The 23,126-nt window shown below is 31.1% G+C and overlaps 13 protein-coding genes across 13 annotated transcripts; 8 read left to right on the top strand and 5 right to left on the bottom strand.

Annotated features, from left to right (window-relative positions):
- Positions 1–131: 131 nt before the first annotated feature.
- FG379_001340 (uncharacterized protein) lies at positions 132–1,874 on the top strand (the record flags this gene model as incomplete). Its single annotated transcript, XM_067326943.1, has 1 exon — positions 132–1,874. The coding sequence occupies one exon, from the start codon at positions 132–134 to the stop codon at positions 1,872–1,874; it is 1,743 nt and encodes a 580-aa protein (XP_067183849.1).
- A 251-nt stretch (positions 1,875–2,125) lies between these two features.
- On the top strand, positions 2,126–3,232 carry FG379_001339 (uncharacterized protein; the record flags this gene model as incomplete). The annotated part of the gene is made up of 1 exon (XM_067326942.1): positions 2,126–3,232. One exon carries the CDS (start codon positions 2,126–2,128, stop codon positions 3,230–3,232), a length of 1,107 nt encoding a protein of 368 aa, XP_067183848.1.
- Positions 3,233–3,436: 204 nt separating this feature from the next.
- On the top strand, positions 3,437–3,757 carry FG379_001338 (uncharacterized protein; the record flags this gene model as incomplete). The annotated part of the gene is made up of 1 exon (XM_067326941.1): positions 3,437–3,757. The coding sequence occupies one exon, from the start codon at positions 3,437–3,439 to the stop codon at positions 3,755–3,757; it is 321 nt and encodes a 106-aa protein (XP_067183847.1).
- Positions 3,758–4,363: 606 nt separating this feature from the next.
- Positions 4,364–5,275, top strand: FG379_001337 (uncharacterized protein; the record flags this gene model as incomplete). The annotated part of the gene is made up of 1 exon (XM_067326940.1): positions 4,364–5,275. The coding sequence occupies one exon, from the start codon at positions 4,364–4,366 to the stop codon at positions 5,273–5,275; it is 912 nt and encodes a 303-aa protein (XP_067183846.1).
- Positions 5,276–5,347: 72 nt separating this feature from the next.
- Positions 5,348–7,773, bottom strand: FG379_001336 (uncharacterized protein; the record flags this gene model as incomplete). Its single annotated transcript, XM_067326939.1, has 2 exons — positions 5,348–5,360; positions 5,402–7,773. The coding sequence occupies 2 exons, from the start codon at positions 7,771–7,773 to the stop codon at positions 5,348–5,350; spliced, it is 2,385 nt and encodes a 794-aa protein (XP_067183845.1).
- A 319-nt stretch (positions 7,774–8,092) lies between these two features.
- FG379_001334 (chaperone - related) lies at positions 8,093–8,584 on the top strand (the record flags this gene model as incomplete). The annotated part of the gene is made up of 1 exon (XM_067326937.1): positions 8,093–8,584. The coding sequence occupies one exon, from the start codon at positions 8,093–8,095 to the stop codon at positions 8,582–8,584; it is 492 nt and encodes a 163-aa protein (XP_067183843.1).
- A 111-nt stretch (positions 8,585–8,695) lies between these two features.
- On the top strand, positions 8,696–9,280 carry FG379_001333 (uncharacterized protein; the record flags this gene model as incomplete). The annotated part of the gene is made up of 1 exon (XM_067326936.1): positions 8,696–9,280. The coding sequence occupies one exon, from the start codon at positions 8,696–8,698 to the stop codon at positions 9,278–9,280; it is 585 nt and encodes a 194-aa protein (XP_067183842.1).
- Positions 9,281–9,300: 20 nt separating this feature from the next.
- On the bottom strand, positions 9,301–11,895 carry FG379_001328 (uncharacterized protein; the record flags this gene model as incomplete). Its single annotated transcript, XM_067326931.1, has 1 exon — positions 9,301–11,895. The coding sequence occupies one exon, from the start codon at positions 11,893–11,895 to the stop codon at positions 9,301–9,303; it is 2,595 nt and encodes an 864-aa protein (XP_067183837.1).
- A 184-nt stretch (positions 11,896–12,079) lies between these two features.
- Positions 12,080–15,322, top strand: FG379_001317 (uncharacterized protein; the record flags this gene model as incomplete). The annotated part of the gene is made up of 1 exon (XM_067326920.1): positions 12,080–15,322. One exon carries the CDS (start codon positions 12,080–12,082, stop codon positions 15,320–15,322), a length of 3,243 nt encoding a protein of 1,080 aa, XP_067183826.1.
- A 17-nt stretch (positions 15,323–15,339) lies between these two features.
- FG379_001306 (uncharacterized protein) lies at positions 15,340–18,279 on the bottom strand (the record flags this gene model as incomplete). The annotated part of the gene is made up of 1 exon (XM_067326909.1): positions 15,340–18,279. The coding sequence occupies one exon, from the start codon at positions 18,277–18,279 to the stop codon at positions 15,340–15,342; it is 2,940 nt and encodes a 979-aa protein (XP_067183815.1).
- Positions 18,280–18,310: 31 nt separating this feature from the next.
- FG379_001295 (uncharacterized protein) lies at positions 18,311–19,810 on the bottom strand (the record flags this gene model as incomplete). Its single annotated transcript, XM_067326898.1, has 1 exon — positions 18,311–19,810. The coding sequence occupies one exon, from the start codon at positions 19,808–19,810 to the stop codon at positions 18,311–18,313; it is 1,500 nt and encodes a 499-aa protein (XP_067183804.1).
- Positions 19,811–20,071: 261 nt separating this feature from the next.
- FG379_001284 (uncharacterized protein) lies at positions 20,072–21,376 on the bottom strand (the record flags this gene model as incomplete). Its single annotated transcript, XM_067326887.1, has 1 exon — positions 20,072–21,376. The coding sequence occupies one exon, from the start codon at positions 21,374–21,376 to the stop codon at positions 20,072–20,074; it is 1,305 nt and encodes a 434-aa protein (XP_067183793.1).
- A 124-nt stretch (positions 21,377–21,500) lies between these two features.
- On the top strand, positions 21,501–23,111 carry FG379_001273 (Krox-like protein; the record flags this gene model as incomplete). Its single annotated transcript, XM_067326876.1, has 1 exon — positions 21,501–23,111. One exon carries the CDS (start codon positions 21,501–21,503, stop codon positions 23,109–23,111), a length of 1,611 nt encoding a protein of 536 aa, XP_067183782.1.
- Positions 23,112–23,126: the final 15 nt, after the last annotated feature.

Here is a 23,126-nt window from a genome sequence, read left to right as displayed (position 1 = left end):
TTATCTATCGATTTAGTTTTTTCTTTTCAAAAAGAGAATAAAATACGATATATATTAATTTTACTTAGAAAGCCTTGTTGGTTCCAAAATCTCTGATTTGAGGTATGAGTTTCATTAATGGAGCTGAAGTTATGAATGAGAGTGGATCCTTCTGTAGTAGGTATGTGTCCGTCTCGGAAAATAAAGAATTATGCAAAAAAGAAAATCCACATGATTCAATTGATATTGATAATAGGAGTAAAGAAATTGAATATAATGAGTCTAGTAATACACTTAATGATAATGAATTTGGAGCATATTCCAATGATCGTGTTGGAATAGTAAAGTCTAGTTTTAGTGAAAAGGAAGAATTAAAAAAAACTGATATAGATTTGAATAAAAATTGTTTTGAGAAAATAACCTGTTGTTACGACAATAAAAATAGTATATACTTGAGATCAGATCTACTAAAAGTTTCGAGAGATGAAAATAATGAAGTTGTTATACATGTACCATGTAAATTAAATATGGATCTGGAAAGCCTGTTTTACTACTTTTCAAACAATTCAATATACTTGAATTGTGAACAATTTGCGAATATGCTTCATAACAGCAAATTATATCATAAGAGTAAGCCAATTGACATTTTGGAAAGAATGTTTCCAAAGAGTGAGGAAGGATCTTTAACGAAGAAAAAGTGCATCGAATTTAACTCTTTTATGAAATTGTTACACCAATTTTCACAATTCAAATTTAGATCAACTGGAGCAACTGAACAAGAAAAACTAAATCTAGTTGTTTCATTCTTGCTAAATTGTGATATAATTGAAGTTATAACAACAAAACTGATTAAATCAAATAAATGTATACAAGTGAACGATCCTACAATGCAGAGAAAAGAAAAGGAGATTCAGACGAAAATTGAAAAAAAAGATATTTCGACTCAATTTGAAAAAAGATCAACTTTTAGTATTGGTATTGATGCAGTTTGTAAAAAGTCAGATGCATGCTGTGGTTGCAACTTTGAAAGTGGAGCTGTTAAAGACTTTGCAAATGAGCATATAGCCGAACATAAAAGAGTAGATAATAACAGAATTAACGTTGGAGAAAAATACCACGCAGAAAATAGATCTAGAAATAGCGACGTAAATCTTTTTGATAGTGAATATAAAGTGAAAATTAACCTTGAGAAAAAAGGAGAAAACGATATTCGAACAAAAGAAAGTCATAAACAAAAGGAATCTGAATCAGAAATTCTCACAATACTTAAAAATATAAGCGAGGAAGATGACAAAAAATTATTCAGGATCTTTGTATATTATTCAGGCCCAAATAACGACAGACTTTCATACCGTCAGTTTTATAATTTAATTAATGATTCTGGTTTACTTGGTGGCAATTTTGAAGAGTTTCTAACTCCTGTGCAAATAGAAAGGTGCTATTCTGCGGTGTTAGTTGATCCTAAAGGTGTTGACTACTGGGAATTTAAGGAAATATTGCTTTATTGTGGTGAAGTATCGTTTTGTGGTAGCAACCCAATTTTTGCATTCCAAAGTATTGTTAAAAAATATATCATACCTTTAATACTAACAATTTATCAACCAAATAACTTCGAAAAATGTGAAGATGTAATAACAAATAATAAAGTACCAGAAAATCTTGAATTAAAAGACGTTAAAAGTTTACAATCTATGATAAATAGAGCAATTTTGCCGTGGTTTAGACTCGGAAAACAACCATTTATAACTGAGAGTGATGAATATTCGGAAAGTTGTAGTTGCAGTAATCACGACTCAGAATGTTCTTTTTCGGGGAAAAGTGGATACTCAAGCAGTAATTTTTCACAAAAAAGTTCAATGTGCTGTAAAGATAGTAGTGCAAATGACAGTAGTTGAAAATGAGGAAAAAAACATAGAAAACGTTTATATTATATTTATAACAAGGTATTTTTCTGCGATTTTGATGCCCACTATTTAATATTTTTTGACGGAAAATAAAAAAAATATAATTAATTCATAATTTTCTTTTGCATGCTTTACCGGAAAAATGTGGGTCACATTTTTCATGCTTATGTATTATCATTTGTCAAAATAAAATGTTTATTTTAATATTTTATATTGATTAAAGATAAGTCAGAAAGAAAGATATGTCAGGCTTCAACATTGATCGACTAATTAATTTGAATACATTCAATGACGAACTAAAGGAGAGTGAGACTCTGACATTGTCGTTACCTACTGGAACAACTGTTGACCTTGATTTCGAGAGTTATTATTATTATAATAATAACCACAATGACGAGTTTTCTTATCACATAAAGGAAAATGAATCTTTCAATGGGTTAAATAATTTTGATAATTGGTTGTACGACTTAAAATCATTCAAAAGAGATTTCTTTGATAGAGAAAACTTTAATTTAGGGGAGAACATAAGAAATAAATCAGTTGATGATTTGTTGTACAACTTTAGGGATTTTTATAATGGAAATGAAAACATTCCTGCATTAACGGGTTCAAATGCTACAGGAAGTCTCAAAAATAGTTACACTGATATAGGAACAAAAAAAGGTCAGGTGAAGGCGATAGTTTTATTTTTAAAAGCTAACTTAGGCTTAGGAATTGCAAATAATTTTAAAGAGGAAGTTGAATCACTTGGTGCGTATGTGTATATTGCGGAAAATTGCAAGGAATTACTTGATGTAAATAATGAACTTGATGGATGTAAAAGGCTAATTGTTACTTCTGCAGACTTGGCTCTAAACGAAAAATTATCCGAAGAGATCTCAAAAAAGAAACTGTCTAATTTTCTTGGAATTGTTTTATATTGCGGACCACATGCGGAATACCATGTTAGGTGGTGCTCTCGAGTTTCATGTATAAAGTTCCTCTCACAAAATTTAATTGAAGTTAGGCGTGCAATTTCTTGGATATTTTCGGAATCATTTTCTAACACTAATGAAGTACCGAATATTGGGAGAAGAGGGAAGAAAGTTGGAATTCAAGAGATAAAAAAGTCAGCACAAAGTAAGATCCAAACAAACAGTGATTTTCCTACATTAGGAATGCAAGGAATATCTAGTGATTTTTATGGAAGAGACAGAAGTGAATCTAGTTCAATTGGGAACTATTCACCATTTGGAAGAAGTAGTAGTAATCCTCATGATAATATTGCTAACATGTTTAGAACATTGGCAATTGAAACCAAAATAGCAACTCAGGCAAACAATGACCATCTTTTCGATATTGACAACTAAGTTGAGAACTCGGGTAAAAATAAAGCAATAATATCAATTGACTAGTTTGTTTTTAACCTCTTTTAACAAGTTTCAACAAATATGCAAAATGAATCAAAAAATGACATAAAAACTTTAAATTCATATTAGGGGTTAGTAGGATAAACAGCCTGTTTTAGTATCCTGGAACCAGATGTGCCGCGATTCTGCATTTTTATAAATGGAATGGAGGAGTTGGACGTTAAATTTAACAACTTGGTTAGTGAAGAAATAGAAATTGAGTCATGGGTCACTTGTTCTACGTTTTCTGAACAAGGAGAAGTTTCTAAAGAAGTATCGTCTTCATTTACAACCAATGAAAGGTGTGAATCAGGAGTTAAATCTGCTCTAAGGGAAAACATTACCAAGAGTATAAACAAGGAAAGACGCAAAAAAAAAAACATTGGGATAAAAATGAACCGTGAAACCCTAAATATATACAGTAATAGTGCACTTAAAGGCAGGTCTTGCTCAATACTTCAGAGCAAAAATAGGAAGCGTACTTGAATTGCATTATCTCCTTTGGGCTTTCAAACAAATTAACGTAATTTTATTTCGAGTATTGATCCAAATTTATGTTTATTTAACATTGTTGAATCTAAACGTTCGTTTTATTTGAAGTATATGAGCTATAAGAAAGTGAGATTGGTGAAATAGTGTTGATTATGCATTGCGGAAATGATAATCCACTGCCACTTATAGTAATCCTTAAAGATCCCTAGTTATATTTTAGAGGATAAACAGGGTTGTCGCGATGCTTATATACATTGTTTGAAAGAAGAAACGTAACTTTGACTTCTTGTCTAAAGAATAATTGACCTATTTATTGTTTTGAAATGTTTGTCCTATAGAGAATCTGAAGTAATACTTGAAGTGACTTTAGGGGCGAGGGGAGAAGAAAGAAGTTTACGAAAATGAATGGTAAATACGGAGACAAATTGACTGATTAATATTAAATAAGTATAAAAGTAAATATATAGCAAATAGACTTTTTTAGACGCATTTGCCAATAGTAATTGTTAATTTTTTTTTTTTTTTTATAGCAATACTTTTAGGCTATTGTAAAAAAGCGCACTGCATAAATTTTTCTTTATTGAAATTCATTTAAGACAAATGCAATTGAAGAATAGAGTTAATCACCATGTTTCGGACTACTTTCGTAAACATTCATATGCGTCTCAAAATGTTCCTGATTCAAATATGACATTTCCATATAAGCACGAGTTCTTTACAGGTGTTAATAAATTACCCATATTATCGTCAGAACCAGAATTGATAAATATTCCTATTTCTCCGGCTATTATTCAGGGATATAATTTCACATCATTTGAGGACACAAACAGTATAAGTATTAACCTATTTCCGACGAGTAATATAGGATTTTCAATGAATTCAGTAGAAAAAGAGACCGAAGTATCTTCAGCAAAAGAACTTGATTTCAAAGATGGCACTGATGATCACATAAAAATGGAAGATTTAGTTCTTGTGGATGAAGAAGTTATAGAATCATACAATATCTTTGCATTTAATGAAAATCAATCTTCAGAAGTATCCGAGGAGGTGCGTAAGTTGAACCGATTTAAGGATGATAGCGCAACTGAAGATGAATCCATATTACTACATCCAAGCAAACCAAATGTAAAAGCTATTTCAATATTAGATGTTGTTCCATTTGAATTAGATCAAGATTCAACCTTTCACATAATTTTGGATTCTGAAGAAATGTTTGATTGCTCACTACTGGAATTGCACGATGGTTGGAAACATCCAATAACAAGATTCTCATATTACGTAAAAGAAAAGGGAATATTTAGGTATGAAAACGACTATTATTCAAATATTTACAAGGAGAAGCTACAAAATCATATAATAAATATTCCGAAATCATTCATTGATAAGACGGAAGGGGAAAGCGGAGGAGAGACTAACTGTGCTTTTGTATTTGTTACAAGGGGCCCAAAGATGATGTTGTCAAAAGTTAATTCAACACAAAATAAACCCGGGATTAGGATTTTGGATAATTAATAAATTTTAAAATGCTGACAATTTGAGTACAACCTTTCAATTTTTACAGGTTTGTAGCATAAACTGTTGAATCTAACCCAAAAATCTAGAGGTTCTGTTCTTTGTAATTCCAGTGATTTGTTGTACGAATCAAATGAAATGCATCCTATTCCGAATCCCTTACCAAACTCCATTGAGAACCCTCCACTGAGAACAACACCGACTAATTTTCTTAAACAATTAAAGTCGCAGTTGAGTAGAATGTTGTTCAAGTGAAAGTCAACATTAACGTTTGGGATTAACGGTTTCTTACACTTTTGGGGTTTTTCGAACAGTTTTTTTCCTTCAGCAATATTTAGATTGTCATTTTTTTCGCACATATAAATATGAGACTTAGTATTAACTTTGAAATTGGAATGTATTTTAACCATTATTAGCGACTTGAATAAATTATTACGGTCAAACTTCATGCCATCAAAAAACAACCTTTCTTCCTTCAATGTACCTCTATATCCATTTCTTGGAACGAAAACATTAAAATTTTCTACTATATTATTGGTATTCATATTTCCATTTACTTTTGCAAGCACATTTTTAAACAAGGCACTATTATTTATGTAAAATCTGTCTTTGTCGCCTTTTCCAAGAATTTTATCCCAATTAATTAGAAATGGAAATTCAATTTTATTAAAATGATAGTTTACTCGCTTCCCTTTTGGGGTTTTGATGTAATTATAAGTATTTAAAACTTCATTGAGGCACGAATTGTCTGAATCTCTGAACCTGGAAGTAATACAGTTAGTTATTTGAAGCTTTTGATAACTCAACGTTTCTACATAGTCGTAAGGAAATGATGGAATACCGAATTCAAGATTAATTATTCTCCTTTCCTTTATACCGATTATCTGCCCATGAAGTGAAGATGCATGCCTAAGAAGAACTGTTGAATTAAGTCCCCTAGGAATAAGAATGTCAAATCCACGTCTACTCCCTTGGTGGAAAATTAATACTATATTTGAACTTATCTCGTGAAGCTGTCCATTGCTGTTAATTTGACGAGAACTATTCGTATTTGTCTTCATTTTTTTATTTTCGTTTCTTTCATTTATTTTTAACACAAGGTTTCTTAGTGTTTTCTTATTGCTCCTATTCGTAGGTAGACTTACGAATGTAGTTCCAATATTTTTAGAGGCGTCCTTATTTTGTTTATGCTTTGATTTTTTTATAAGGGATGATTCTTCTCTCAGTGATTGCCTTAAACCAATACAAAAAAATGAACATCTAGAGCTAACGATGTCTTTACATTCGTTAATAGTTTCAAGTTTACATGAGGTAATATGACCTTTTTTTTTATATGATTTATAAGAAGTTGGAATATTTACTTGAAAGCTGTAAATTGCATCTTGCTTAATTGAATTAGAAACTTCGTTATGCAGAAAAATTGAATACTCTTCAGAGATTATGTTTTTGAATATATCTAGAGATTTTGGGCCCATTACTTCTAATCTATTTAAATCTTCAACTAAGTTAATGTTTATTTTCAGATTGTAAAATTTAATGCACTTTTCCAGATAAACGAACAATTGATAAGAAGCAATGGGATGGATCCAAATCCAAAGAGATCTATTTGAATTGCAGTTTTTACAGTTGGGAATCCACAAGAACTCTATAGGTGCAATTCTTTCCCATGAAAAAAAGTTTAATTCCTCAAAAAATTCCATTCTATTTGACGCATAAATGAATTTATTATCATCCAATTTGAACATAAATCCACCTCCACGATAATAACCACAGTAATATTTCTCATCGAATAAAAAACTCGTATCAAAATTACAAAGCTTGAAAAGTAGTGATATTTCACTGTCCATACCTGTTATCTCAAAAATATGAAGATAAGATGAATCGTGAACAACAAAATGATGCTTTATTGCCCTGTATATCTTCCTACTTCTCTTTAATGTAGAACAGAATGGAAGCTTGTACCCAAATGCCTCACACATATGAAACCTTTTTGCATGAAATAAATGAGACTCTAACCAGCGAAATTGATTAAGAGGAACCTCACAATTGATATTTCTCCGATTGTCACGAAATATGTTACTTATTTCGGTGATATTTCTAACCTTTAGTGGAAAAAGTTCTATTCCAAAAATATTTCGATGATTAACAGCTCTTATGACCAAATTCCTGTCAACATTAAATATTTTCTTATTTTTTTTTCTGTTAGAGATTCTTGGAAGGGCTTTATTTACTTCAAAAAAAAGAGTAGAACGGATTTTTTTTGGAGCTCTATAAATATTGTATGACATTGACCTACGCCTAATAGATGGTGGAAGTCTCTGGAAACATCGCTTTATTGAGTTACTTTTTCTTATAAAGCTAATAAATTTCAGAATTTCGGAACTCCTCCCTGAAACCAAATGTGGAACATTGATAACTTTTGGTATTTGGGTTTTTTGATAGGATTCACGTACTATTGAGTTCAAGGCCTCATTTTTTTCAGAAATACTTGTATCCATTTTAAAAATAATTGTCTGTAATAGACGAATAAAGTTACCGCTAACTTTTAACATGGAAAAGTAATGCAGTTTCAGTTCATTTTAACTGATGTTTAAGTATTTGAAATGCAAACATTTCTTAAATCCATTATTAAAGCAGGCGAATAAATATAATGTAGGTATAACACTTTTCTATAATAGATTAGAGTTCTTCAAATTTTTTTTATGTTCCCTATGCAAGAAAAACAAATTAGTTAAAAAAAAACATAATTTTTTACAAGAAAAAGTATTTAGATGTGGCAAATGTGAAACTAATGTTGTCAATATTTTAGATGCAGATATGTTTCAAACATTTGGCATTGAATACTCATTCGAAATCGACAAAAAATTTCTTGAAAGCAAATATAAGGAATTGATAAAATTATCTCATCCAGATATTGATGAAAATGTGAATATGGAAATACCAATTCATATAATTCGAAGTTACAAACTATTGCATGATCCATTTGAGAGAGCGTTATTAATCATTTCGAAAAAAACAAATACTACCAAAGAGTACTTGATTGACAAAATAGATTCATTAACAATGGATCTAAAAGTCATGGATGATGTTTTTGACACAGATATGAATATTAAGGAAATAGAAGCAGGTGAAATGAGAAAACGTGATTTAACTAGTATTGTGGAAAGAAATGATAAAAAAATTAGCGAATATATAAAATTGCTGGAGACTGAGTTTAAAAGAAAGGATTTAGAGGTCACTAACATCTTAAAGATACTCAAGAATTTGAAAATTTATCAGAAGTTGAACCTAAAGTTATCTGGTGCCTGACCAAATTTTCATCTTTGTTACACTTTAAGCTCGATCGGCTTGTAAAGATACGATTTTTTTCCCTAAAAGGCGCTCACTAAATAATAGTCATTTTACTTTTTTTTTCCAATAATGTACAAACGAGTAGCGTTGTTCTCTTCTGAATTGTTCGAAAGTGTTTCTAATGACCCAGAATTAAGAGATGACATTGAATTCCAGATGAAAAAAGTGTACGATGATGAAGTAGAAATTGATGAAGATCTTGAAAGTACAAGTTTTAGTACGAATTTAATAGGAAATGATTACTCTTTAAATTCATGTAAAGATAACAATGATGATGACTTTATCGGAAAGTTTAAGTGTATTTTATGCCCGAATAGAATTTTGTTGAATGACTTAGATCTTGAAAAGCATCTAAAATCAAGGAATCATTTAAAGATGGTTAAAAAGTGGGACAATGAACAAAAGAAGGCAGAAGAAATCAGGAAAAAATTTAATCAATACCATGGGATCTGTATCTATGATGAAAAGGAAAGTGATGGGTATACAAATGGGAAGATTGATGCGCCTCTTGAAGGTACCGACAATATCGCGTTAAAGCCTAAGAGAAGAAAGAAGAAGGATAATGAACTTACAGATGAGCAAATTAAGTCCAGAAAGATGAAGTTCAAGAGGAAGAAGGAAAGGAGGCTCATGAAAAAGTTGGGTATTAAGTAGTGAAAATATAAATATTTCGATTATGGAATATAACTAAATAGACTTTTTGAATCAGGATCTTTTGAAATAAATTCTTTCTTGCAAAGTGATTCAATCCTATCAATAACCAGATCCGCATGTTCTTTTGAGAGAAAACAACTGCTAGCCAATGTTTTAGATATTATGTCATCGATATGCAATGTTTTATTTTTTTTAAGTACCTTTATTATTATCGAGTCAATTAAATGTGCCTTGTCTTCAAAACCAAACTGATTTTGTTCGAACTTAAATATTTGGTTTTGGCTACTTGATAGTTCATGGTATTGATAGTAGCAGTTCTTTTGTCTTGAAATTAGTTCAACATCAACATTAAAATTTATACAAAAGATATCCCCTTCAGATATAACTGTAGGTGAAGGGATACATTTTAGGTTATTAATTAAGTTATTTAGTTTTGTTATTTCATCGAAGGAGGCGTGAAAACTCCCCTTATCTTTATCCAAATAGTTACAGAGTTTAATGGTTTCTTTCCATTCGTTTATTGGGAAGAATTTCAATATTGACGTCTCCTTGTCACATGAAAGCCCGAATAAGTTTTTTTTTAGAGTATTTAAATCACTACATTTAATGAGACTTTGTATTTCATAAAATGATATGTAGTCATAATCGTTAAAAATATTCAATATCAACATTTGAAGTGTTGAGCAATTAAATGTAAACTTTAAATTGAACATATTTTTTAGCTTTATACTTGAACTTATAGTCGCGTTTCCAACTCCAAAGTGCCATTGAAGTCTCCTTTTCTCGTACTTTTTGCAATAAAACCCTTGAAAGTCCTTGAGATCGTCTGCAATTTCCAATGGAATGGTACAATTTATGAATGGGGGAAGTATCCAATAGTTAGATGTTAGCAAGTAAAACTTTATATTGAATTTTGAATTTTTTTCCTTTGAAATTTGATTGTGCTCATTATTTATCGCTTCTGACTGCATTAGATCTGCAAGCACACCTTCAAGTCTCAATGTATACCCGTTGCCACATTCATTTCTAAATTTGATTATAACACTATGCTCAATAGTGTTGTTTTCTGGAAATTCTAATGTTCTTTTGCAGAGGAAATTTCTATATTTTACTTCAAAGTCCTCCTTGTTGGAGATAAATTTAAATAACCATATAAGTGTTTCAATTTGCTTCTCGTTAGTATCTTTTGCCTCTAGAGCATTTTTTCTTAAAAATGTGTCAAATCCAAATACAACCCAATTATTAATAAGTTCAAAATCCTGTCTTTGGAGAAAATCTTCGAATGAGTGTATTACTATTTGGTTAAAATTTTGGTTGCAATAAAAACATTCTTTAATAATATACTCACAACGACTCTTTAAAGTACCAATACTTTGCATGCATTTTATATACTCATCCTCGGTAAAATCAATACCAATAGAGGAAAATATTTCAGATAAATGAATTGACACGTAATTCTTTAATGTAAGTTTTAAATTAAGAAGGCAATTAGGTACTCTACTCATTATTTTGAAAAGTCTCTGTAAATCTTCTCGTCCACCATTAGAAAAAAAATCAAAGATAAGGCTATAGTTATCTTCATTGAAGTAGTTGGTACAAAATGATGAGATCCACACTAAGTCCATTTCTCTTACAAGGTTGTTCCATACCTCATAAAAGAGGTAATCTTCTACTAGTCTTTTTTCCTCGAAATACCGTTTTTCACAAACAAATAAATAATTGCAGATTTTGTGGAGTTGATCCTCATCAGTTAAAAGTAATTTTTCTGATTCTTTAGAGTAGAATTCTCTTGTTTTAGTTAGAAATGGATATTCAAAAAAAACTTTAAACATCATATGATCATTCCAACCTATTGAAGGAAGAACAACATTATATCTGAACGTAAATAACATCGTTTTGTAATTGTTTTTATTTAAAGTATTGCAACAAATACTGGGGTATCTAGTTTTAAATGTTATATATTCTATTTTGTCATTTGTACAATAATTGCAGTAGGCGTCATTTAAACTGATTACATCAATGGAATTATCTTGTAGGGACTTGGCATCTATTTCAATTGATGGTAAATCATAGAGCTTCGTGATAATCGTACGCACATCATTTGAGGTTTCTTGATCAGTATTTCCGGATCTCCTGAATTCACCGAGTATCTTGTATAAGAAATTAAATAATTCAGATTTTTTATCTTTTTCAATGAGATAGTATTTGCAAAAAATACACATCCCTATTTTTTTCATTGGTATCTTGATGTTTGGTATAATGAAGTTTTTCTCAAGGTACATTAATATATCATTCAATGTGTTTAAAATAGATTCATATTTATTCCAATCACGAACAATATCATTTAAAGATTTTGCCTGAAAAATGAACTCATTTCTCAACATGTTTATGAGAAACTCTAGTATGCCCCCATATAGCATTCCTCCATACCTATTTAAAGTAAGTTTATAGCAACTTCTGTATAAAAATTCAAAACTGATTTTATGATTCTCATCATTTTTTATTAATTTTAAGTTGCTGTAGATGTCTTTGTAAAGAGATATAGCAATCTCTTCATCAATAAAAGTCTCCAATCTAAATACATAGTTGTTAGGTGACGAGGTTGTTATCTCCATAATATTACAAATCCATTTCAATTTTATTTCAACAAAGTTTTATTAATAAAACAACGGGCGGAAACAATATTTTTTATATGTATATATATACAAAATATATATTTTATAAATATATATATTTAGCTTTTAGAGGGGTATTTTTATTTTTTTTTTCAAAAATGGGTTTTTTGTTCCTTCGTAACTTATGAGCTTAGTTACAAAAAATAAGTTGCTTGCTGATTCCATTTCAAAGGAAGAATATGAAGATGCCCTAAATCAATTATGCAGCCCTGACTCAGTTATGGATGAAAGCATTTTAGACTGCATTCAAACATTTATTTCTTATAACCTGAATATTGGAAAAAATTATATGAATGTCGATGTTAATTCCTCAGTTGGTAGTAATCAAGATTACTCACCAGGAATCATACACAAATATTTAATGGAATGCCTCAACCTAATCATTGATAGCTATGTTGGATTTGCACCTATTTGTCAGGTACTTTCTGAATGGATTGGCATTTTGGATGAAAGACCTAACTTGAGAGAAAACCTCAGCCTCAGTAATTCGACAGGGAATTCAACTAATAGGTTCAGATCAGGTTCAAATAAAAAGATAAAAATACAGAAACAGGAAAGTAATCCAATAAGGAATAAAGCTGTCTCAAATATGGTCGAGCCTATTGCACATTTAATAGAGAGGTATTTTAATACTGAAACACTGAGAAAATATATGGATGATAATAGAGATTTACTTGGGCAAGGAGGTTGGCAACCTCCACCTTGTTATTGGAGTTTAATGAAGCACCCGACTGTTGTTAACTCTATTCAAAAACTATTTTTAAGGAATAGGAAGTCCGAATTCTTATTGGCGTTTCTTCAAGATCTACACAATTTCTCGAAAATTAACCCAAATATTGAATTCATTCCCAAGAATGTAAATTATTCTTCTACTAGTAACTTTAGTGTGTTCACAAAAAATGTAACCGAATTACTTGCGGATTTTTTGTTAACTGATGAAACTGTAGAAGCTGCTCTTCAAGGTACAAACTCACTTCCTTTGAGTGGGACAGTTTACAATCCTTTGCTGTCCCTAAATATCAAAGATAATTCAAATGAGTGTACGAACAATAGCATAGTACACGATATCTGCTCAACATTTAGCCAATCAGAAAATGCATACTTTTATGCTCAAGCACTTCTTCATTACATGATTATTTGGAGAGGTGATTATTCAGGTTGTCGTAGACTAAGTCAAATGCTTTATCATTACGTGAGAGTTACACTGAAAGAGCCAAGAGTTGCTCAATTAAATCTATTGTTTACAAACTTAACAAATTTCCCTGAGTTGTTTAAACTTTGTAAAACTATTTTCAAGATGGAGATAACTTCTGAAGATGAACATAAATCAGCTACTGGTGGGTTAGGTGGATTTGAATCTGCAGTTAAGTTTTCAATGAACCCTAACCAAATATCAAATTTATATGATATTCTCAAGGGGATAATTGACAGATTTGAGTCTCTTCAAATTCTGCTATATGAGAGGGAAAGATTAACAAAGTCAAATAACAATGAAATTCCAACTGAATCAATTTTCATAAAAGAACCAGCTGCGGACTTAAAGGTTGAGGGGCAATGTTCAAACTTGGATGATATTGATAATAGAAACAAATGGGAATCATTGGGATCATTGGGATTTTCGCTAAGTGATCTGGAATTGAGTGATTTCCCTGAAAGCTTCTCAGAGAGGGAATTAGATCTTGCCGACTTTAGATATAAAAATAAATGGGAAGGCCAAAAAGGAAGTAGTGATAACACATCAGATGAAAATTTACAGAACACTCTAAAAATAATGGAGACTAGGATATCCAATTGTGATGTTCGTTCAATTGATGAAACCATTTTTGATATGCCTTCCGTGAGTAGAATGGGAGATGTTCCTGGATCTGACGAAATAAGGAGATTAAAAATAGGTCCAGAACGCCCACCGATGGATGCTTTAAGAGAGAGTGCATTGCTTGAGACCTTAATAGATATCCTTGCAAATCAAAATATTTGGCTTACTCCGGAAGAGCAAAGCAAAACGATAGATTTGCTGTTATTGTTGTCTGTATATTCTCCCTACGAACTACTTTTGTTTTTAGAAGAACAAAAAGAATGGAACATAATTTCGAAAGAATCTTCTATTAATTGTAACAAAGCAGATGCTTGGAGCAACTCTGAAGATGAAGTGGATGAAAGGAATATTAGAAAGGGAATTGAGACACTATCTGAATTTATTTCGGAATCATCTAACTCCTCAAAAACCTTCCCGGACTCTCCAAACTCTATACACACTGATAATAATGATTCATTGATTAAAAAAAAAAATAGATGTAATTCAAACATTAATATTTCTATTATAGGAACTGAGCAGAAAAATAGTATTGAGTCTACCATTGGTTGTAAGAGTACAATAGACTCTTGTATTTATAGAAACGCACACACTCAAAAGATACTGGGTTCGCTTCAGTCGCTATCAAAAAGTAAGGCAAAGGAAATGAGAGAACAGTTTCAAAGTCTTAGAGATCTTTGCGATAGATATAAATACAAAGCGAGAAAAGAATTGTTTAGTATTTACCATATCATCCACGATAATTTAATTAAAGATGATCTCAAATGGGCGTATTTTGACAATTTAATTACAACTCCAATTGGTGCAAGCACTGTACTGAGATATATTGAGGTATTTTTATTTTTTGGATCCCAAAACGATACTCCATTAATGCTACTTTCTTCATCAATTGTGGTTTTATTGAAGCACATTGCTCAATGGCATCCGAAGAAACGGATATGCATCTTTCATCTTCTTAGGTTGTGTTTGGAACATGATTTGCATGAATCTAAAACTAAGAATAGTTGCGCGATAAAATCACTTATATTAACGAAATCTGAAAAAAGAAAATGGATAATTGATTTCTTTGTTTACTTGATTGGTGGTGGCCTATACAATTCTGTGCTTACATATATGAGTCAAGTGGGAATTAAATATTTAGATAAAAGTTTGATTAGGGATTTCACAATAAAGTTATCAGATTTTTGTGGGCCGCCATATAGTGTTGATTTCTCGATATCATTTCTGAGTTTCCTGACTAGTGCTCATGAATTAGAAGCACTTGATCTCATTTCATTTTGCAAAGAAGGTTCTAGTACACCACACAAACTAAGGATGTCAATTGTAGAGGTCGTCACTATTATGGATTACTTGGAAAGTACAAATATTACAAAAGACAAGTCAAAATTAAGCGGATTCTCACTCAATGGAGCAAATGCAACTGCTCATTTGAAATATGATATTCACAGAATAATGGAAATGTGCAAAATTTTGAAGCAGGTGTTGGGAAAATCGGTAAATGAGCATGTATCTCGCGGAAAGGGACTGGGAAAGACGTGGTATCAATCTTATTAGCGATAAAGATATTCTAGTCAAGCATTATTGAGCTTTCTGAAAATAAACTCTTCTATTTTAATTACACAGGAGTGTATTAATAGGTGAGAGACACCTGTTATTTTAGACAAATTCTTTAATAAGATAATATATGGTAGTGGAACTGATTCCTCTGAACTGTTAAATTTTTGTTTGGAATGAAAAAACTGTGGTAGTCCAAATATAATGTGGGTAAAAATTCCCGGATCCTGAAATAACTCCGATAAAAATCTAGATTTGTTCGTAAAGATAGTATCCAAAATTGAATTGATCTCAAAATTGTCAGTTTTTTCCAACTCTATTGATGAAAAACCATTTTCTCCGAGAATGGAGGGTATATACTCCTGGCTCCTTACAGATGAATTTTGGAGTATACTTTGTAGTACTTCTGCAGTATCATTATCCTTATTTGTTTCTAAGATTTTTTTCCAATTCATTATCAATTTCTTCTTGTCTTCATCATCGCACTTAATCCACGATTGAACCGAGCTATTGGATGATATAGCATTTAAAGGGCAGTCTGTTGTATTTATGATTGAGTGATAGATCTCCCTATTTGAGGGAAAATAATGGGAAAGTGACTCAATCTTCCTAACAACTAAGGGTGTAAATTCATCTATTAAAGAATATAAAGGGGGAATCATAGACCATTTTTTATCCCCAATTTTTTTTCTTGCATTTTTTCTTTTTCTTCTTATGTAGGAGAAGAAATTTCCTCTATAACACTTTGATGGCCTTCCCATCTTCTCGTCACTACTTTCTTTCTTTGAAATAAATACTTCATTTATTATTCTTTTAAATTCAAATTCATCAACTTCCTCATTGTTTAAAAATGTTCTTAACCAGTTAAGAGCCAATATACCACTCCATTCAATTCCATAAACGTTAGAACGGAAGAGTTTGTGATTTTTGATATCAGAGTTTTCCTTGAGACAAATTGACCATCCTCCTTTGTATGTGTCGTAAAGAAATTCCAAATTTATTGCGTCATTTTTGAGCAGCAATTCAAAAGTTTTGTTTCCATGCGTTGATCCGGAATCACGTAGTCCATATTTTATTTCCTTTGGGATTGGTGTGGGATGGTAAACAAAAATGGGCCAGATTGATCTGGAAATTACAACAATTATGGAAGATGCGATTGTAGTGGAATTAAAATTAAGAAAAGTACTAGTTTCTTTTGCAATGAGTTCCCATAATCTCACACAAAGTGGCTGTATTACAATACCTCCAGTATAACTTAAACATTTGCACCTGGCTAAAATCCTGTGAATCAAGATAGGAATACTCATTTTTGGAATTGAAATTTGTACATTCTCCCTGAAAAAATCCATTGCCTTTTCAATCTCATTAATATTTGGAACTCTTGTAAGATGTGTAACTGACCTCGTATTAATGTTAGAGTTCATGTCATTGTCCCACTTCAATCCTGCCTCCTTAAGCCATTTAGGAAGAATATTTGAGGACTTAAATATATCTATTTTTCCACATCTTACCCATTCTATTATGTCATTAGAAGTAACTTGATAACCAGACTTCAGTAACGCCGCCCAAATAATACACAAAACCAAACAGTAGTCTATTTTTGGTGTTTCTAGTTGAGATCTTGTAAAAGTATTATTTTCAATTGAAATTCTACTTCTGAGGTGTATATTATCAAATATATATTTTTCAAAATTTGTAATATATTTGTATTTTGAAAGTGATGTACTTGAAAATGCTTCCAATTCATCTTTGTCTAAAATTATACATATTAACAAATGAGTTATATGTATTCTATTTAGTTGGTGTTCAAATTCAGATTTGAAATTAATTCCTAGTGAAGAATCATATGAATTATAATTTTTCATAAAATCTTCATCCATATTTATCTTTCTGTTACACTGGTAATAGTTTAAATGTGAATTTAACCACTTTAAATACTCTTGTTCTATGCTTTCGTTGTTGTTACTTTCAGAATTGGACTTTAAAATAAAATATTGAAAGTAAAATAGTAAAAAGTCAAATTCATATATCATATCAATAACGCACCTTATTGTGTCAGATCTTGAAAGGGTTGAGTTTCCTTCCCAATTTGCAAAGGGTATTTTCTTTTTACTCGCTATTGAATGTAACTTTCTAACTGAAATTTCCCATTCCTCAATTACGAAACCTTTGTATTCAACTTCGGTCTGACCGTAAGATTTCTTTCTCATTTTATTTGAGTGTCTTATCATTCCGTTACAAATCCCTGTCACGTAACTTGTTCTGTTATTTGTCATTTTTTTTAGAAATATATCTCTAAAAACATTTCCATTTCTCATTTTATGCGAACTGAAAAGATCGCTAAAAGGTTTTTCACATTGGGTACCGTTTTCACTTGATGAATTTGAATTTGTTTCATTAAATGGGACCTTTAATATCGCGCACCTCAGGTCTGCAAAAAACGTTCGAATTTGAATATTATTATTACATAGAAACTCTAGAAAAGAAAACCAAACATACTTGGAAAAGTATAAAACTTCAGATTTTACCTGACGTCTTTCAATCATATCTTTGATTGTATATTGTATTATTAATTGTATTCCAATTAAGAAGTCTGAGTTTTTAATTAATTTTGGTTTTTTTTCGAGCCATTCTTCAAGAGAGGTTTTGTGATATAAATTGTTTTTGATATTGGAGTCTTGAACTACATACTCACTACCATATAAACTATTGTTATCTATTTCTTGTTGAGAAATAGTTATTTCGTTTGATTGGGTTGCACGCCTAATCCCACCTCTTCCTTCCGCACCACTTGATCCTAAATAAACATCATCTAAATCTCGATCTAATTCACGTATCTCTTGCTGTTGAATTCCACATTCCTCACAATAGTATTCTCCTGTGTCAGGATCAATAAAAACGTTATTACCTCTGCAATTTTCGCAAATGAGAGCTTGATTTCCCGAATCGAAAGTCATTGAAAAAAATCTGGTTTACGCGCAAAAAATGTTATGTTAATATTCTATTTAATTCGATTACATCTTTTGTGTAATCTAAAAGAATAGTAGGAATGTTGAAATATTTTGATCTGTAACCACTGCATTCTGGATCGAAGCATTTCTGATAGAAACAGAAGTTACTATTTTTAATAATTATTTTTATTCCATTTGAACGATGTTCCCTTCCAACATTTAAACAAAATTTATTATTTTTATTTAACAATACGATTAGGATATCACGTTCAGGTATATAATAACTTGAATAGATAAGTTTTTTTATTTCCATCCTAACATTTTGGCAAAAGTCCAGCTTTATATCATTCATTGATAATTCAGTTAATTCCCCTTCATTTGAAGTATTTGTAAAGTTTAATTCATTAAAATCTCTCAATTTGTTCCAGTATGTGATTGTATATTCTAAAACTTTTACTAAGTGATTTGGGAAATGATCACAAATTCGATATCTATTTGTATCATTTGAAAGGCCATGAAGTACATCGGCTATTTTGTTAAGCAAACCAACCAAGCCTATATTTATGCAATAATTGTTGATAATAAACTCTCTTGATAAAAAATCATAATCGTTTGAGTATTTGATGTTTAAAAATGTAACCATTGATCTGAATAACTGAATTGGTGGGCAGTCGCTCATTTCGTAAAGTGTATGCTCCTTGTCGATTTGAAACGATACATGTTTCCCAAATTTAGATGAAAATAATGTTCTAAAACAACGATTTCTGGTATAAACACCCATATCTACGATCCTATGAAGTAAGAAGTTATTTTCTATTCTTATTTCGTTTTCCATTAAATAGTATATAAAATGTTGTACGAAAGTTTTCATCGACAAATTATTCATAAATAACGTAGAGAAATTGTTTCTTATATCAATATGTTTAACAATAATATGATATGAGAACTTTTTTTCTGTAGTTGAATTTAAGTAAATAATCTCACTTTTGTCTATGTGATGATTAAATTGAAAAGCGATCCAATCTAAAAGGTTTTTTGTGAATGTCAGTACTAGATTGTAATCATTAATTGTATATAAAGTTTTGTTGTATTCGATATCAAAATACAACCAACAAGGTTGGTCCTCCAGGATGACCTCGTAAAGATGCCTGTCCAAATCATTGAGGGAATGAAAGTAAAACCAAATTGATTCAAATGAACTGACAATGTATCTTCTGGTTCCATTAGCTCCTATCTCCTCAGAAAAAACTGAAATTGGAAGTATTCGCTGGTCATAAGATAATTCAAAGGATGGTTTTCCAAAGTGCAAGGATACAGATTTAAAATATTCTATGGCTTTATCCTGAGCAGAAAATTTTTTAAATATATTTACTATTTTTGGATTGTAACATGAGAAATTAATATACCTATGAGCAATTAATTCACAATATATCTGATCTTTGTATCCTTCCGAAATAAAATTTTCCCTGAAAATATCAAGTTTATTATTTTGAGGGATTATATTACATTTGCCATCGGATTTGCTACATTCTGGCATTACTTGTACAAGAAAGTCACCCTATTAGAATAACTACAGATACATAATATTTTTTTAGATTTAAACTGGGAAATACTAAGAAAAATTTGGACCTTATTACTAAAGTAGTAAAACCGCTTTAGTAGGTAAACACAATCCTAGTAATCCTTGAAATAAAAGAAAAGAGAACAAACATATATCTATTCAGAATTAATTCTTTACTTTTACTATGTTTCATTCACACTTTAACGGAAACACATAATTATTTAAGTTTTAAACCAGTTAATTATTTTCTGATTTCCAAGGTCTAAATCCTGTGCAAAAGCTGCAAGTAAAGAATTGTTTTGACATTTCTATTGATTCCGTAATTTGGTGGTCTATTAGGAGTAGGTACTCGTTATCAGCTTCTACATGTGGCTTTTCATTTTCAGCTTCTTTGCTTTTGGGTACAATATTACTCCTGGACTTTACTTTGCTTCCTGCGCTACTATTCTTCTTAGTTAGTGATTCAGAGTTGACAATTACTGAAGCTTCAGTATTTTTTTCAGAGTTTTTATGTATTTCTGTGGTGTAATCTTTTGATTCCTCCGGATTCTTCGTCTTAAACTCTTTGGAACGTATGTTTTCCTGTACACGAGTAATGAACTTCCTAAAGTTGTTATTTATTTTTGCCTCTTCGTTTATATCCTCCATACTTCTATTTGATTGATTATTTCCCTGTATTTCAATATATTTTGTGTGATTAGAGCTAATATTTATATCACAATCACTGTTTGCCTTCCCATTGACTTTTTCCTCTTTAATAATCTGTGTTGTACCTATTTGTTTTAAGTTTTGAATAGGATTAAAAATCTTCCTTTCAGTTGGGTCAATTAATTCACGAGTACTTTCTTGTTTAGAAGGAATTTCAGGTGCATCTTTTAATACCTCATTAGTACTTGAATCAACATGATCTTCACTAGACTCAGTATTATTTTCATCATTCTGTATTAATAATTTATTTTCTACGGAATTTGGACTGAATTCAGACTTCATTTTCTGTTCATCAATTGTCTTCTCCTTGATAAGTTTATATTTTTGTGCAATGTCGACGTCAATGGTTTCTTCATCCTTTTTCAGCTCAGTATGTTTTTTCGAGTAGACCTTTTTCAATTCATTGTTTTGAGATCTTTTTCTTTGAACCATATGGCTTAGCTCAGAGTATCCTTCCCATGATGGGTCTGCATAATCCAGGATGCTGGTTTTCGACGAGTCCTTGGGAATTGATATTTCAACATTTTTATTAAACAACTCTTTTATGATAGTCGAAGGAGCTTTTGAAGAAATTGCAGTAACAAGAACATTTTCGCCTCTAGAATTTTTGATATTTACATCAATGGTCTTCTGTTTCAGGAGAAAATCTCTAATTTTTGAACTTTGGTATATTAATGAAGCTTGGAGAGGAGTATAGAGCGTGTTTTTTATCTGAACACATGGAACATTAAATAAGTTTTTGCTGTTAGATATTGTTGTCACGTCATCAGTTCTAAAAACTTTTTCATCAATAAGGTTATCCCTTACTAGGCTATTTCTCTTAAGTACCGACATTTGTAACTTTTGACTTGGCATGTAAGTTAGGCGAGTGCGCATACGTTATATTGTGTCTACAATTCGGCGGTTAGTTTTGAGATAAAATTTGGATTGATTATCATCCCACTGAATTATGTTAAAAATGGGCAATAACAATAGTATACAGACCGACAAAGAATGTGATAACAACGGCACATCAAATAAAATGGTTGGTTTACCCTTGTGTAACTTAAGTTCACACGAATTGGAAAAGATAATGGTGGCAGTAGGGATAGAAAATGCTAGTACTGGTACCTTGAATACTGAAATAGACATTAATTCATTGTCTAAGTATTTCCATGGGAGTCTTTGTAGGTTTTATCTTGGATTTTTTTCTTTTTGCTGCAAAGACGAAAAAGGCAGGATTACTCTTGGGTCCTTGATAAAAATTATCGACTCTTTTTTTTACTCGAATAAATATGAGATAATGAAATATATGATTACATATATATTATCTATTAATAGCATCGAGGTTGAAGTTATCAGAATAATGCTTTCAGTTATTCATTATGAGATGAATTTTTTGGTTTGCTTTGGAGGTATTTTGAATAATAATCACACAAAGTTTGAAAATGACAACGAATATTTTAATTCATTGGTGACGGGTTTCGACTTTGAATTTGTGACGTGCAAATATTGCACGAAAAGGTCAACCAAAAGTTATTTAAATATTTCTCCAAGTGATGCAATTAATGAGTTTATACAGGAATGTTTACCACTGTTTACAGTGCTATTAAGATTTGCAATTAGAGTTCGCCTGGATATTACACCCCATCCAAATACCATTCAAGGTGCATTTTCAAACGAAAGAAGAAACACAATGAGAAATTCTGTATCAAATTTACTAGAAGTTAACTTTAATTCACCTTTGATAAATAATGGAGATAAAAATGAAGAACGTGATTTTAAGGGACCAGAAATACAAAATTGGATTGATACAAATAGTAGAATTCTTTCAGTTGAAAACTGTTCGGTGTTACGTTGCCAATACTTTGGAGATATTTCAAATGGTGAGTTTTTGACATTGTTCCAACCTTGGAATATACTTTATGCAAGTTGGAAACACGGTTTAAGTTTACAAAGGCTAATAAATTCCATTGAAGGTTATTCTTCGCACGTTCTTCTTCTTGTCAGAACTGTGGATAATTGTGTTTTTGGTGCTGTCTGTGTTGGAGATTGGAAGGAAGGAAATGGAAGATTTTGTGGTGACGAGACATGTTTTTTAATTTCGCTAAAACCCGTATTATCTATAATTGAACAGACAGGTAAAGGGAGGAACTTTATGTACATTAATTCAAAGTATGAATTTTCACCAAAAGGAATAGGTTTTGGGGGAGAGCCAGAGTATTCAAGACTCTGGCTAGACTCTTCTCTAAGTACTGGGTCATGTATGAAAACAGACTTAACCTACAAAAGTGGAATGCTGTATCTTCCTGAAGGTGGTAATGGCAAGAGAAATAGCTGTCTCTTACTTGGAACTCCATATTCTAATGAAAAGGATGAATCAACTTCTGAATTAAATAAGTTCAGTGTTGCTGACATTGAGGTTTGGGGTTTCGGTGGCTCAGAAGTATTAAAAGACTATCTTGAAATTAAGGCAACTAGTGACTACTTCAAACGAGAAAGAAAAGTTATTGACAAATCGAAGTTTATAAAAAACGAATTTGATAAGGAATTCTTACTTGGGAACACATACTCTAAAATAAACAAATAGGGTTTCTAGAAAAAA

Source organism: Cryptosporidium bovis (assembly GCF_009768925.1).
Source record: "Cryptosporidium bovis isolate 45015 chromosome Unknown contig_21, whole genome shotgun sequence".
Taxonomy (NCBI): domain Eukaryota; phylum Apicomplexa; class Conoidasida; order Eucoccidiorida; family Cryptosporidiidae; genus Cryptosporidium; species Cryptosporidium bovis.
This window is presented reverse-complemented; position numbering and strand designations above follow the sequence as displayed.